General features: G+C 44.6%; 1 protein-coding gene across 1 annotated transcript; it reads left to right on the forward strand.

Annotated features, from left to right (window-relative positions):
• Positions 1-9,631: 9,631 nt before the first annotated feature.
• On the forward strand, positions 9,632-12,191 carry LOC136473076 (protein WALLS ARE THIN 1-like). Its single transcript, XM_066470770.1, has 4 exons — positions 9,632-9,991; positions 10,091-10,153; positions 10,283-10,805; positions 11,397-12,191. The coding sequence occupies exons 1-4, from the start codon at positions 9,780-9,782 to the stop codon at positions 11,781-11,783; spliced, it is 1,185 nt and encodes a 394-aa protein (XP_066326867.1). The 5' UTR covers positions 9,632-9,779; the 3' UTR covers positions 11,784-12,191.
• Positions 12,192-14,427: the final 2,236 nt, after the last annotated feature.

Here is a 14,427-nt window from a genome sequence, read left to right on the forward strand (position 1 = left end):
AGCAGCAAATTTGATTCACGATGTTTTAGTTTATTTTTAGTAATCGCATGAGATGAATTCAGGTGCTGTATATCTATTATGTTGTCGGGTATTTTGGATGCAAATTTAGGACTTACTTAGTGCACTATTTATCATAGTGGCAAAGACGGGTAATTAAGGTGCATCATCATGGAGTTACTTTAGATTATCTTTCATAATGGTATAAGTACATAATTTAGATGTTGATTTATTAGGTTATTTTTCGTAATGATAAATGTAGGTAACGTTTTAGAAAAAGTAATAATAGATCTAGTGGTGTAAGGTGAATGATGATTAGAGTCTACTAAATTGATGGCAAAATGCTATTGTTTGAATTTAACTTCGCTTCTTAATGTATCTTGTGAGAATTAACATGAAGACGACTCTATTGGAGTTTCTAGTTAGTAATAGTAAGGCTTATAAAAATGCAATTTGAAAACATGGAAATTTTCTTTGTAGATTTATGTTGAAAATATATACTTGGTAATGTCATAAAAAATATTGGATTTTGGAAATGCCGAAATGACCGTATTACCCACACGGAAATGAAATATAGACGGAGATTTTATACTTGATGACCCGCCCCACCCGGCCACTCGTGTGTGAGTGCGTCTTGCAGCTTGGAGGCTTTCACTCCATGGGAAGAAGGAAAAATACTTGAAAAGAGGAGAGAAAGGATGGTATGTCGCGGCTGTGGCGAGCAGCACGTCCCTGGAAAGCAGGAAAAGCCAACCATGATTCCTGATACATCTCAAGCAGGCAGGCAGCACCTGGCCAGCAGGCCGAACCCTAATCGATGGAATATACGGCCGTGGGTGCAAACTAAAGCTACCTGTTGTATCATGATTCGATGTGGGACTTGCAGATGACTTGCTTGCAAATGGTGGTGGTGCGTGTGTGTACCACATCGGTCCAACTCGATCGATCGTATAGCGGACATATAAACAAAGGACATTGCATTGTTTGGTGATGTTTTCTGAAACGACATACACAGTGTGCGTGGTGTGGCCAGCCTGCTCGATCGATCGCTAGCTTTGACATGCGTGCATGCTCTCGATCTGCTGTGTGTGCTATGTGGTCCAAGGCTTTCTCCGGCGGGCCTCTAGCTCCTCTTTGATCTGCAACTACTTTATTTTCTCCATCCACGCTTTTGCATTGTATTCATTTCTTTTTATTTCTTTTCCCCTGCTTTTCAGATCCATGTTGTGGAGATGGAGAAGCACATTTTGGTTTGCTTTTAGTGGTTTATAGTCAGTTGTTGTTTTTTTTTCTTCGCCTAGTTTTCAGCATAGGGAATTAATCAATCCAGTGACTTCTATATATCCTTTGGGATATACTACTAGTAAGACTGTAAGAGCAAATACAATAATTGGCTTATAGCCAAATAAATGTTGATATGGAGGAGAGAAGAGAAGAGAGAGAAGAATTTGGCTCACAAAGCAACAAACTGGACACGAGAGACTATATAGTAGTGGGCCCAAGTAGCAAGTGTTGTGAGGAGAAATAGGAAAGACAAACTTTTAAAGACAGATAAGGGACAACTATTATATAATCTGGCTCTTACAGCTTGACTTATAGCTAAACACTTAGCTCTATTATTGAGCTTGATCTAATATAACTGATGCAGAAGTGCCTATATATACGCACCGATTAAATCATTTTGGGGCCGCAGAGCAAGATACCTTATCCTATTCAGTTTCATGCATGGTGTGTGTAGCTAACAAATTCTCTAGTGCTATAATCCAGAATATAGCCAGATTTGTAACACACAAAAGTATATACACTAAGTTGAGCAAACTCTAGCTATAGCTAACAGCTATTCATATCACTTTGTTGAGCAACTCTAGCTATAGCTAACAGCTATTCATATATACATCAGAGTTGGCACGATCACTTTCAGATCTCTATTATTTGTAACGATTAATTATCAGGCACTGGGAAATAATTAAAGGTGAGTTGTTCCACATGTTCATGGATTGCAACAGCACACATCAAGCACCAGTCGTCTAGCTTGATCATTGCACTGCAAATCACTAATAATTATATTCAAACAGGAGATAAAACCACGAATGCATGCAATCCATAATTATATTCAAACAGGAGATAAAACCATGAAGGCATGCAATCCATAGGTTTAAGGTTTTGAAAAAAAAAGAACTATCAGGTAGGCCCTATTTCCTATAGAGAAATTACTAGTAAATTATTACTAATAAACGTAGCAAATTAAAACAAGCAACAAGAAATTAAACCAACGCATGCAGAACTAATAATGCACTCAGGCTATGCTAGAAGCATATCTAATTGGAGCTAGCGATGGTCTAGTTAATACTTTTCCATTATTCGGCGACTGCTTTTCATCACTGATCGCTTTCTTTCTATCAATCCGGTCTGGATCGGCCGGTACTAGTGGAGTGGCGCCAAACGATGGATCCATCCATGGAGATGCCATCAAACAAACCAGTCCACTGGAGGCTTTGCAGCTGCTGCCGCTGTCCCGTCAATTCACCCTTTGCAAAAAGCGACGCCACACTACCGAAACCGCGCAATCGACAATAATAATAATCAACATTCTAATATGTCACTTCACACATACTAGCGTCCAAATACCACACTTTGATAGATAACACTATCTAGGTAGGGACTGTATGTCTGCTTACGTATGCATGGTGCATATATAGTTCCTCCGACTGCAAAAAATTATTTCTGCGCTCTACAACTTTATATTAACTTTTTTTATATAAACTCTGATGAAGACAAACTTTGTACAAATATTGTAGACCTTGACGCGATCTACAACTTCGTGGTTGATAATTTTTTTTATTTAAAAAGGTTTTAGAGTCCCAAAAATCCATTTTACATTCTCAAATTTTAAAATTTAAAATATTCCAACAACCTTGGTTTTGACATGGTCTATATAAAAGTTGTAGTTCTCAATACAATTTACGACTTTGTAGTTAACATGTTCTTGATTTAATTTGACGTCATTTAGATTCTTAATTTTTATTTTTATGTTCTAATATTTTAAAATTCCAAAATTTGAAATTTCAAACATATCTTGATGTTGACATGATCTATACCAAAGTTTTAGTTTTCAACATATATAATCTATAGCTTTGCGGTTGACAAGTTTTTCATTTGAAAACATTAAGGCACTCCCAAATAGAAAAATATTAGTTTCGAAATTCATGATTTTGATATTCAAATTTTTGAAATTTACAAATTATCTCGGATGAAGACATACCCTATACCAAAATGGTAGAGATAGACAAGATCTAAAACTTTGTATTCAAACATTTTTCATTTAAATTATTTAGGGACTAGAATATTCAATACAAGATTCTTAAAAGTTAATATAAAAAGATGACATAAATTAAATACGTAGTGCAGGTGGTAGATAGGGAGCAGAGTCCTGCAAGTGCACGATTTACAGAGGTACTAGTTCACAAGTCTTGAGCTTTTTTAACAGCCCTAGTTACGATTTACTGCTATCTATAGGGGGCGGCGACTCTGGTGGTGAAAAAGATAGGAATCTAGAATCAATATGGTTGGTGGTGGGGAAGGATCGAAGGAGAATGTAGTGGGAAAGGGGGACGACAATTGACAACGTACATCTAGAGGAGCTTCTCAGAGGGTATCCTGGCATTGTTCTTAGCAAGGCCATGAGCCCATGACTAGTGGAGGTTAGGATTTTTCTTATTTTATTATTGGAACATATTGCCCAAAGTCTTCAATGTCTAAACCCAAAGTGGCCCAACAGTCCACTGCAAATGGACAATCAAGGAAGAGATGCAGAAGAGTCTCTTTAGTGCCAAGACTGCAGACAACACAGTTATAATCATCCAGAGCCATGTTTTTTCTTCTTAACAAATTCCTAGTGTTGAGCCTGTCTTTCATAAGTAACCAAAAGAAAACCTTTCTTTTATTTTGACTACAGCTTTTCCAGAGCCAAGAATAAGCTGGGTGTACCTGTCTTCTTCTAATAAGATGCGCATAAGCTTTCTGAGATGAAAAAGATGGAGAGTTCCAAATATAAGTCCAATTGTCATTCTCTTCTAAGAGATGCAGACTGGCAAGGAGGTCTGAAAAATCTTGAAATTGCTAAAAGGCTTCCTCTGATAGAGGTAAGTGGAAGAGATCATGGATCTCTTGGCTCTGACCTGCAACTCTGACTGAAATTCAAGTGTTTATGGCATAGGAATGCAATTCTGGAAAAGCTTGTTCTAGGACCTTATCAGGCCATAAGTCTTGCCACAGAAAACAAGTAGCACCATTCTTAATTGAAACTCTTGCCATTCCTTTATAAGAGCTCAAAAGCTTGACAATGTCTCTCCACCAAAAAGAGCCAAGTCTACAGGTTCCAGGTAATCTACCATTTGAATAATACCTTTCTCAGACCAAATGCACCCAGGGGATGTCCAACCTTTTGAAAAACTTATGTAGATACTTTAGAAGGAGACCCTCATTTTGGATGGATAAGTTCAGAACTCCCAAACCCACATTTTCCTTTGGGATGCAAACTAAGTTCTTCCAAGTAGCCTTGGGAGGAGCTTTATTGTTAATATCACAACCTCTCCAGAGATAATGCTTTCTAAACTTGTCTATTTGCTTAACCACTGTTTTTGGCAGAAGAAAAGTACACACTGTAAAAGTGGGCAAGGCGCTGTAAATACTGCATTTGTTAACTCTAATCTTCCTGCTTGACTAAGATAAACAGAAATACTGCTGAGCCTTCTTTTACATCTTGAAACAAGTGGCCAGTAGTTAGCTACTGAAGGTCTAGTCAAGCTTAGGGGCAATGTACCTTTAGAGCAACCAAAAGTATTAGCAAAGATATCATTTTTTTCTGCAGCAATGTTAATTGGAAACATAAAGGACTTATTGTAATTGACTTTGAGTCTAGTGCTCTCAGCAAAATAATTAAGCAAAGCCTTGAGGGAAAAAAAAGTTGCCTGGCATCACCCTCCATAAAAATCAATGTGTCATGAGCTTACTGAAGGATTGGAAAATACTGACTATGAATCAAATTGTTTGGTAAAGAAAGAACACCTTGCTGCTTAGCTCTGTTCAAGATGGTCTGCAGAAAATCAGCTGCCAAGACAAAAAGCAAGGGTGACAGGGGATCCCCTTGCCTAACTCCCCTTCTGCAGAGGTTTGTGTCATTTCATTGATCAAGGTCGAAAAGACCCATCAAGTGCTAAAGAGCATTACATAAGTTGTTTACAATGGTTTTCAGGGCTCACATTGTCGATTTGGAAAACATTACACCATGAGTCACATATGCTCCTATTCCGCCTCAACAATCACCGTTTCCAAAGCTGTGCTTAAGCATAACATGTCTCTTGAGTCAGCAGCCTCAACTTTGAAGATGGCCTATTCCTTCATTTCCACAATTGCCAGCAGCAAAGAGCAATGAAGGTCACCCAAAATGTCGGTTCGGGATGTGGAATGGGCATTGCAAGGTGTCACTACTGGATTCAGGCGCTTTGCCGAGTGCCGCACTCGGCAAAGAGCAGTCAGCAAAGAACCCGTCAGCAAAGAACCCGTCGGCAAAGGTTTCTTTGCCGAGTGCCACATATCGGGCACTCGGTAAAGCCTTTGCCGAGTGTCACCTCAGCACTCGGCAAAAAAAAATCCGACGTCAACTCTGACGGCCTCTTTGCCGAGTGCCACTTTAGCGGCACTCGGCAAAGAATTTTTCCTTTTTTTGAAAATTCTTTGCCGAGTGCCATACTCTTGCACTCAGCAAAGAAATTTTTTTTTTTAAAAAAAATCTTTGCCAAGTGCCATGGCTCTAGCACTCGGCAAAGCTAGGAAGCAGAAGCCCTCTTTGTTGAGTGTGGCACTCGGCAAAGAGGGGAAAAATGCTATTTTTTGGTTTTTTGCTTTCCATCAGCACAAACAAAGAAATCACATATATATCAACATACAGCACAGGATATATCACATACACATCCATATTCCATCACATACACATCCATAACCCATCACATACACATCCACCATCCATAATACATCACATACAAATCCATTGTCCATAATCCATCACATACATTCACATCATCTATGACAATATCCATCACAATATATATATGTCTCTAGTAGTAGTCCAACATAAGGCTAAGTCTAACACAAGTCCATGCAACATAAAAAGAAACAAATAAACGGTACCTACTGCCAGCCTCCCTACCCGGAGTGTGAACTGCCACCTTGAGGAGGGCCAGTTGTCCACCCGGCCTGTGGAGAAGGGCCACCTTAAGGAGTCCGGTTCGAACCCGCCGACTGTTGCTGCACAAAGGAGAAGCGAATTCATGAGTATCTATAGGAGGACCGCACAAGCTAAAGAAATAAACAACCATATATACTCACCGGAGTCCCTATAGGAGGATGAGGAGCCACAACTGGAGCGAGCAGCGAATGGGGCACGACCACACCTGGCAAGGCCTGAAGGCTCGCCATGAAGCTGAACATGTCATGCAGCCTCTGCGCCTCGACCGCCCTCTGGGCTTATATAGCCTCCATCTCCAGCCGATGGGCCTCCGCCTGGGCCGCCTGCTGGGCCTCCAACCTCCGCAAGTCGGCCTGCAACATTCCACCCGTAATGTTTAAACAATGCAAAGGCAAGGTAGATGTGTAAAAGCAATGAACGACGAATAAAATAGTACTAACCTGGAGTTCCGCCATCTGCTGCTGTGAGCTCTGCTGCCAAGAGCGTATGGGGAGGGAGGAGCTCGTGCTCCTTGCTCGAATCTCGGTGAGGTTGGGAACAGAGGCGGAGTCGACTGTGCTGTCCGCCATCCAGTATCAGCCGTGCTGCTTCCCTCCTCCCATCCTCATCAGGAGGTCTGTGTCTAGGGGCTGCGTGGCCGGATCGAAGTCCTCCCCATGGCGCTCGCGAGCCGCCGAGGTGTACTCGCTAAGCTTGCTATGGACGCTCACGTTGGCGTGAACCCATACTTGCAAAGATCTTCCCCCACGTTCTTCCTATTCTTTCTTACACGGTTGTCACATTTACTGTAGGGACACGGCATCCGACTCGACCCTCTAGCAGCCTCGCCAAATGAATGCTCCAAGAAAGCATTAGTCTTAGTCATCCATTCTGGGGTCATACTTGCGTGGCCCATGTACATCCAATCATGGTTCTCCATCCTCTGGCATATACATATATAAGCGAGTAATATAACCAGCAATTGCATCTGCATGACGTTCCTACCATCTAATAGGTGAGGATAGGTCCTAATCCCACCCGCGGATGCGTAGATGAGGTCTATTTCAATGCTCCGCTCCTATCCGAGATAGAATTTCGGCAGCACCTCCCCGTTGTTCTCCTGATACACGTCCTGCAAGGGAGAGTGTGTATCCGGAGAACAACATGAAGGTGATGCCGAAAGTCTGTCTCGGACCAGAGCGAACCATGGAAAGTAACCTCATCTATGCATCCGCGGGCTATTCAAAATACGTGGACAATCCGAAAGAGATACGGTTGCAGATATGCAAAGATCTGCATACCTCTGACCGTATCTCTTTCGAATGGGAGACGCCTAACTGGGCTACGTGACCATATAAAACATGCATGCAAAGGAGGAGGGGGTTATACCTAGGGTGGCGATGGAGTCAGGCTAGCGGGGCAGTGGCATGTCGGTGCAGTGGCGAGGTGATGCGGTGCAGGCAGACCAGCAGCGCCGACGAAGACGATCGGGGTCGCCGAGTCCCTCCCACGGGTCCTTCTCCTACATAAAAAGGCAATAGGTTAGAACCCATTGAAAATTTCGGCAGCACCTCCCCTGCACGGGGAGGTTTCCAAAACCTACAACAAACGTAGGCGCGATGACCAACAACCACATATATACCAAACATAGCCACGAAGGCCAACAAACATATATATACCAAGATGAGCCATGTACTTTAGTTCTCTTTCCATGCAGCTGAAAGTATCAAAGTAGTACAACAACAAGTACTACTACCACTACAACTACTACTAACACTAACACTACTACTACTATCACTACTTACTACTAACAATACTACTAACACTACTAACTACTTACTAACTACTACTAACACTACTAAGTACTACTACTAACTACTACAGGTGTAGGGCATACCTTCGCGATGAGAATGGCAACAACAAGGGTCGGCGACGACGGCGGGGACGACCGCAGCGGCGTGAGGGTCGACGGGCCTAGGCCGGCACCTTCCTTCTCCTCTCCTTCTCCTTCTCCTCCTCTCTTCTCCCCTTCTCTCTTCTCCCCTGTCTCCTCCTCCTCTCTTCTGCAGTGGCGCGGTGGCCGGGGCAGGGAGGCGCGGTGGCCGGGGCGGAGGCCGCGGGGGCCCGCGCATGGAGGCATGGTGGCCGGGGCGGGGAGGCACGGTGGCCGGGACGGGTGCCGCGGTGCGGCGGTGGCGGCTGAGGGAGAGAGAGGTGAGAGGGAGAGAGAAATGAGAGAAAGAGAGAGAGAGAGAGAGAGAGAGAGAGAGAGAGAGAGAGAGCGTCGGCCGGGCGCGGGTTAAGGGAAAGGGCGGCTTTGCCGAGTGTCAGATCGACGGCATTCGGCAAAGTCAATTTTCTTCGCCGAGTGTCGTGATCTGGCACTCGATGAAGTTTAAAAAAAAATCAGCAGCTCTTTGCCGAGTGCCAGCTGGGCGGCACTCAGCAAAGTTATTACTTTGCCGAGTGCCAACCCTAGGCACTGTGCAAAATAATTTTTTTTGGTTTTTTGCCACCAATTTTTTTTGAAGCTTTAGTACACTACCACAAACAACATGTTTAAATTTGGGTTATTTTCATTGTCTTTTGGCATATTTCTATAGTTTATTTTGTTTTGTTGAATTTTTCCAGAAAATGTAAGTTTGAACTGCAGGTGCATCGAATAATGGATTACATTCGTTCAAAAAATGTTATCCTCGTTTCTTAGTGTAAATTTAGGCTAAATCCAGGAACTGTCTCAAAATTTCGATCAACGTGCTCACGGGGCAACGCCGCCAACTTGCGTGGGAGTGATTTTTTAATTGTATAAAATGCGAACGAATTTCGAATATCATGAAACTTGTCGAGTTGTCGCCGTATCGTATGCGTATGCCGTGGAAAAAATTTGAAAAAGTTTCGAGCACGTTGTCACGTACGATGATCATAAACCAGGACATCTAGATACGTAGCAAAAGCTATGTATGTAAAAAGACATAATGACTTATAATTTATAATGGAGGGAACCACGTAAGCTACGCCGCTACGGTGAACAACTTGAGTGCATGCCATGTCCCGTGACTTTTTGCGATGGACATACTCCTACCGTGTCCTACGGAGTAGCAGGCTTGTAATGTAAAGGACACAGATTGTTGCCCGGTAGTCGAAAGAGGAAGTGGGCATACGACAAGGAGAAAGACAGTGACAGTTGCCCAGTTGGAGTGCCACGTCCCTCTCTATTATCTCTCTTTGTCGCGCCACCCGTGGGGCCCACATGCATTATGTTAGTATGTAGCCCACAGTACAAACATCATCGCTTGGGCTCGGTCGGTCGGACATTCCCTCGGTCGCTACTCCTCTCATCACTGTACCGCTCCTCTGGCACTCCTGCCCTTTATATAGCGACCCCCTCCGAGCTCACTCACTCCCCATTCACTCTTGGTGCTCTTGCCTGAATATATAGTTGAGTCTATATATATAGTTCCTCTCCTCTCTCTGACGCTTCTTCGTTATCGGCCTTGCTAGCTATATATCTAGCTCGGCCAACCGGGCGTCGCGCGACGAAGTAGCGCACGCAACAATGGCGGACGCCGGCGAGGGGCGGCGGGTGTGCGGCATGCCGGAGAAGGCGCAGCTGCACGTGGCGATGCTGACGCTGCAGTTCGGCTACGCGGGGTTCCACGTGGTGTCGCGGCTGGCGCTCAACATGGGCATCAGCATGCTCGTCTTCCCCGTCTACCGCAACATCATCGCGCTCTGCCTCCTCGTCCCCTTCGCCTACTTTCTCGAGAAGTACGCCGGCCGTACTACTGCCACTGCTCACTTGCTGGAATAATGCATGCATGCCTGTGCTCGCTGATGATGATGATGTTTGTGAACTGCCTGCTGCAGGAAGGACAGGCCGCAGCTGACCCTCAACTTCGTCATCCAGTTCTTCCTCCTCGCGCTCTGCGGGTAAGCCACGCACAACATGCGCATGCATGATGGATGCTGCATCGTAGCAGCTGATAAATCCTAGTAGTAGTTCGTAATTGTGACGACGAGGAAATTATTCACAATCGGTCGATATGGTTACGTTGTCAGCATCACTGCGAACCAAGGGTTCTACCTGCTGGGCCTGGACAACACGTCGCCGACGTTCGCGTCCGCCATCCAGAACTCGGTCCCGGCCATCACCTTCGCCATGGCCGCGGCGCTGCGGATCGAGAAGGTCCGGCTGGACCGCCGCGACGGCGTGGCCAAGGTGGCCGGCACGCTGGGGTGCGTGGCGGGGGCGTCCGTCATCACGCTCTACAAGGGCCCCACCATCTTCGGCCCCACGACCAGCGGCGGCGGCGACAAGCTGGCGGCGGCGGCGGCCGTGGCCGCCGGCGACAAGAACTGGACGCTGGGGTGCGTGTACCTAATCGGGCACTGCCTGTCGTGGTCCGGCTGGCTGGTGCTGCAGGCCCCCGTGCTGAAGAAGTACCCGGCGCGGCTCTCCGTCACCTCCTACACCTGCTTCTTCGGCGTCATCCAGTTCCTCATCATCGCCGCCTTCATGGAGAGGGACGCCGACGCTTGGAAGTTCCACTCCGGATCCGAGCTATTCACCATCCTATACGCCGTGAGTCTCGCTATATCTCTCGATCTCTACTAGCCACGCCGTTAGTCACGGTTTATGTAATTTGTTTTATAATTACCTTATATTTAGTTCTTTTAATTAATATCTAAATATTCGATGTAACATAGACTAGACTATAGTCCCTGATCTAAACACGAGTAAGAGAGAATGAGAGATGCATGCCACGTCAGGCTCCTGTCATGTGGTGGAGACAGAGGTAGAGTAGTAGTGCATTTCTCAGGCAGAAAGTATACTAAAGTGGTGCACGCAACAACACTGCTACTCGATCTTAAGTCTCAGCCCCTCCTACACTATAGAACTTTGCCTAAAAATTCATAGGGGCTCTACAGTAATTTGCACTGCTTCGGTTTAGGTGCCCCACCGCTGGATCCGCCCTAGCTAGGTGTACAAATGACACCTTTTTTTTCATTCAGCATATTATATGAACTGAAAAGCTGATGGCTGGGTTAATTAGTTGTTTGTTTATCGATCATCAGATCCCTGAAGCAACAACCTTTATTTTGGACTGTTTTTTTGTTCTTGGTCCTAACCATCCAGTGCTGCTGCCTATGATATGTGTATGCCTGCCTGCAGGGGTTCATCGCGTCCGGGGTGGCGTTCGCGGTGCAGATCTGGTGCATCGACCGCGGGGGCCCGGTGTTCGTGGCGGTGTACCAGCCGGTGCAGACGCTGGTGGTGGCCATCATGGCGTCGCTCACCCTGGGCGAGAAGTTCTACCTGGGCGGAATCATCGGCGCCGTGCTCATCATCGCCGGCCTCTACCTCGTGCTCTGGGGCAAGAGCGAGGAGAGGGCGCGCATCGCCAGGGACGCCGCCGCCCTCGTCTCCAGCGCCGGCGACCGTGACCGCGAGGGCCTCCTTGCGGCCGGCGGCGGTGGTGGCATCCGGAGCAAGGCGGCGGCGTCGGCCGTCACGCAGCCTCTGCTGCTGCCGTCCTCCACCTCCACCGACAACGTCTGACCGATCGATCGATGAATCCTTCGTCATCCATGGTGCATCGAGATCTGAGGCTGCCACTTCTACAGTGAGCTCATCCATGCATGCTGCGCCTCTGCACTCATGGATCGAGCGATATGATCCGATCCAGTATTATTGTCAGTTAGTCTTTTCTTTTGAGGTTTTCCTTGTTGATTTCAGGCATGTATGTATGTATGCTGCTACCTACGTATACGCATTACTATGGTGTGTGTGTGTGGTGAGCGAGCAGACGACGGCAGGCCATTACGACTTTGATCACGACCTGCTTTTTAAGTCGTAGTACAATACTACGTACGTACGTAGCTAGGATTGTTTGGAACGAGCATGCATATATGCATGATCACGTCAGTGTGTACGTCAACATTATTAATTGATTGGTGTGTTCAAAGAGGCGGCATGTGTGTTGATGCATGTTTGGTATATGTGCATGCGCAATGCATTGCTCATCGATGGAGGTCCATAATATAGGAGTACTATTAATTAGTTTGCAGGCTATGTTTTTCAGACATAATCTGCAAACTAATAGTACAAAAAAACAGGTATGCCTATTTTTTTGCTAATTACACAGCAAAACACATCCGCTCACAGCGCATGTACACTCACCGAACCGCACGCACGCACGCATGTCCTATCGCATTGGGCATCTTCAAAAACTGAGTCAGCGAATCATCGATTATTACTCCTAATAAAGTAATGAAACCGAAAAAGCAGAATAGTTCTGCACTGTGGCTTCCAACAGAGCTCAGCTTCTGTGGCAGAACAGCCTTCTTCAGTGTAAGATTATTTCCATCCCTCTCCAAAATATAAAGCATATTCAACTTGGTGTTATCTTCAAGATCGCACTTTGGCCACTAGTTTCTCTCACAATATATAGTTTATGGCAATAAAGTTTGATTATTAGAAAGTATTTCTAAATACAACTTCAAGATAACTACTTTTGTTGTATAAACTTTTCATATGATCAAACTATTTGTCGCTCAAAGATAACAAAATTTGTATATTAAAATAAGTGCACATTTTTTTTCCGAAGGGAAGGGAGAACTGTATCCCAAATTACATGAGAAAAATCTAAAATAAAAAAGATAATATTTTATTCAAATTCTTCCATCGTCTTGTTCCCCTAGTGCCTTTACTCGATGCGAAACATAGCCTTGTTGGACACTGAAACCAAATTGTTGTCCTTATGCTGAATCCAATGATAACCCCAAACTATTGGATATGCCGCAAGATCCAATTTTCCGGAATCAGTCCCAAACACATTTGAAACGATAAAAGAACATCCACGATTGCATCACCGGGTACAATATAGGCTAAAGATTCATCATCCCAACCCTCGAATCTTCATGTATGTCTGATTTCCTCTCCGCGACCATCGATAATGAGATCAATGAACTAGAGTTCCTTTCCTCAGGAGGAATGCCCAGGAGCACCCCTTCCCGTGCATATAATGGCCACAAATTGAGTTCATGCTGATAAAATCGATGCCTGCAACAACGACCTCGTCGTGGCAATCACCAAAGTCGATCCTAACAAAAAAAATCATCCGATTTCGTCGGTAGATTTATTTAGACTAAACTCTAAGTAAACTAGATCTAAAAAATTGTTGTAAAAGAGAGATGAGTCCCTCTCCTTACCACTGACAGACTCACTAGAAAGGAAGGAGAGGGGCCCTAGACGATGAAGCGGAGGCGCACGGAAGCGGTGTCTGATTGGACTCAACTACATGCACATCTTATGTTTTAAAACGGAGAGAGAGTATATATGATATAATTATAATTATCTAATTCAGCCAAACAAGCTTGTTCCCATTCAGAACATATCCTTGATGGATGGAAAATTATATTAGTAGGAGCAAGTTGGCTTCACACCTCTCACAAAATCCATTAGCAAGGGATGGATGCAGCATCCAGCATGGCAATGGCATGAGCGTCGAAGATACAAGGGCAGGAGGCAGCTCCTTGAGCCTTGCCCAATGGCCATCTGAAGTTGAAGCAGGGAAGTGGTGGAATGCAATAAGCTCCGAGCTGGCTGAGGTTTTCTGGGCTGGGCCCAAATGACAAATGGGCCACGATTTGTTTTTTAACACAAATGTTTGGAATGGGCCACGATTCGGTTGCAAGTTTACAACGATACCTATACCTATACAGGTCGGCCCGCCTCCATCTAATCCTAATCCATTCAGTGTCATTTCAGTCTCCAACAATTATTATGCTTGGGGTGGTTAACTGATTATCTAGTATTCAGATGAGGCCTACGCAAGGTACAGTAAATAAATTAAGGATTATTAGTATGTCATATTATTACTTAGTAATTATGACGGCAAGATTAATTTGGATAAGTGTTAATACATTGATTAGTGCACATTTTGTGTGTCAATTAGGGTAGTAGTAGTAGTAGTAGTAGTAATGGTGCTAATTAACATATTATATTTTTATTAGTGATTATGATGGTTGCAAAATTAAGTGTTAGTGTCTAATTAGTTTTATAATTTTTAAATAGTAGATATAATTAGCCAACTATTCCATCTCATCAACTCTCACTCATCCGACCAAACAAAGAAATGGTTCATCTCATTCTTTCAACCAAACAGGCAATATGGATAAAGCCCTGTTTGGACCATGTTTAA

The sequence above is a fragment of the Miscanthus floridulus genome, chromosome 8, assembly GCF_019320115.1.
Source record: "Miscanthus floridulus cultivar M001 chromosome 8, ASM1932011v1, whole genome shotgun sequence".
Taxonomy (NCBI): Eukaryota; Viridiplantae; Streptophyta; class Magnoliopsida; order Poales; family Poaceae; genus Miscanthus; species Miscanthus floridulus.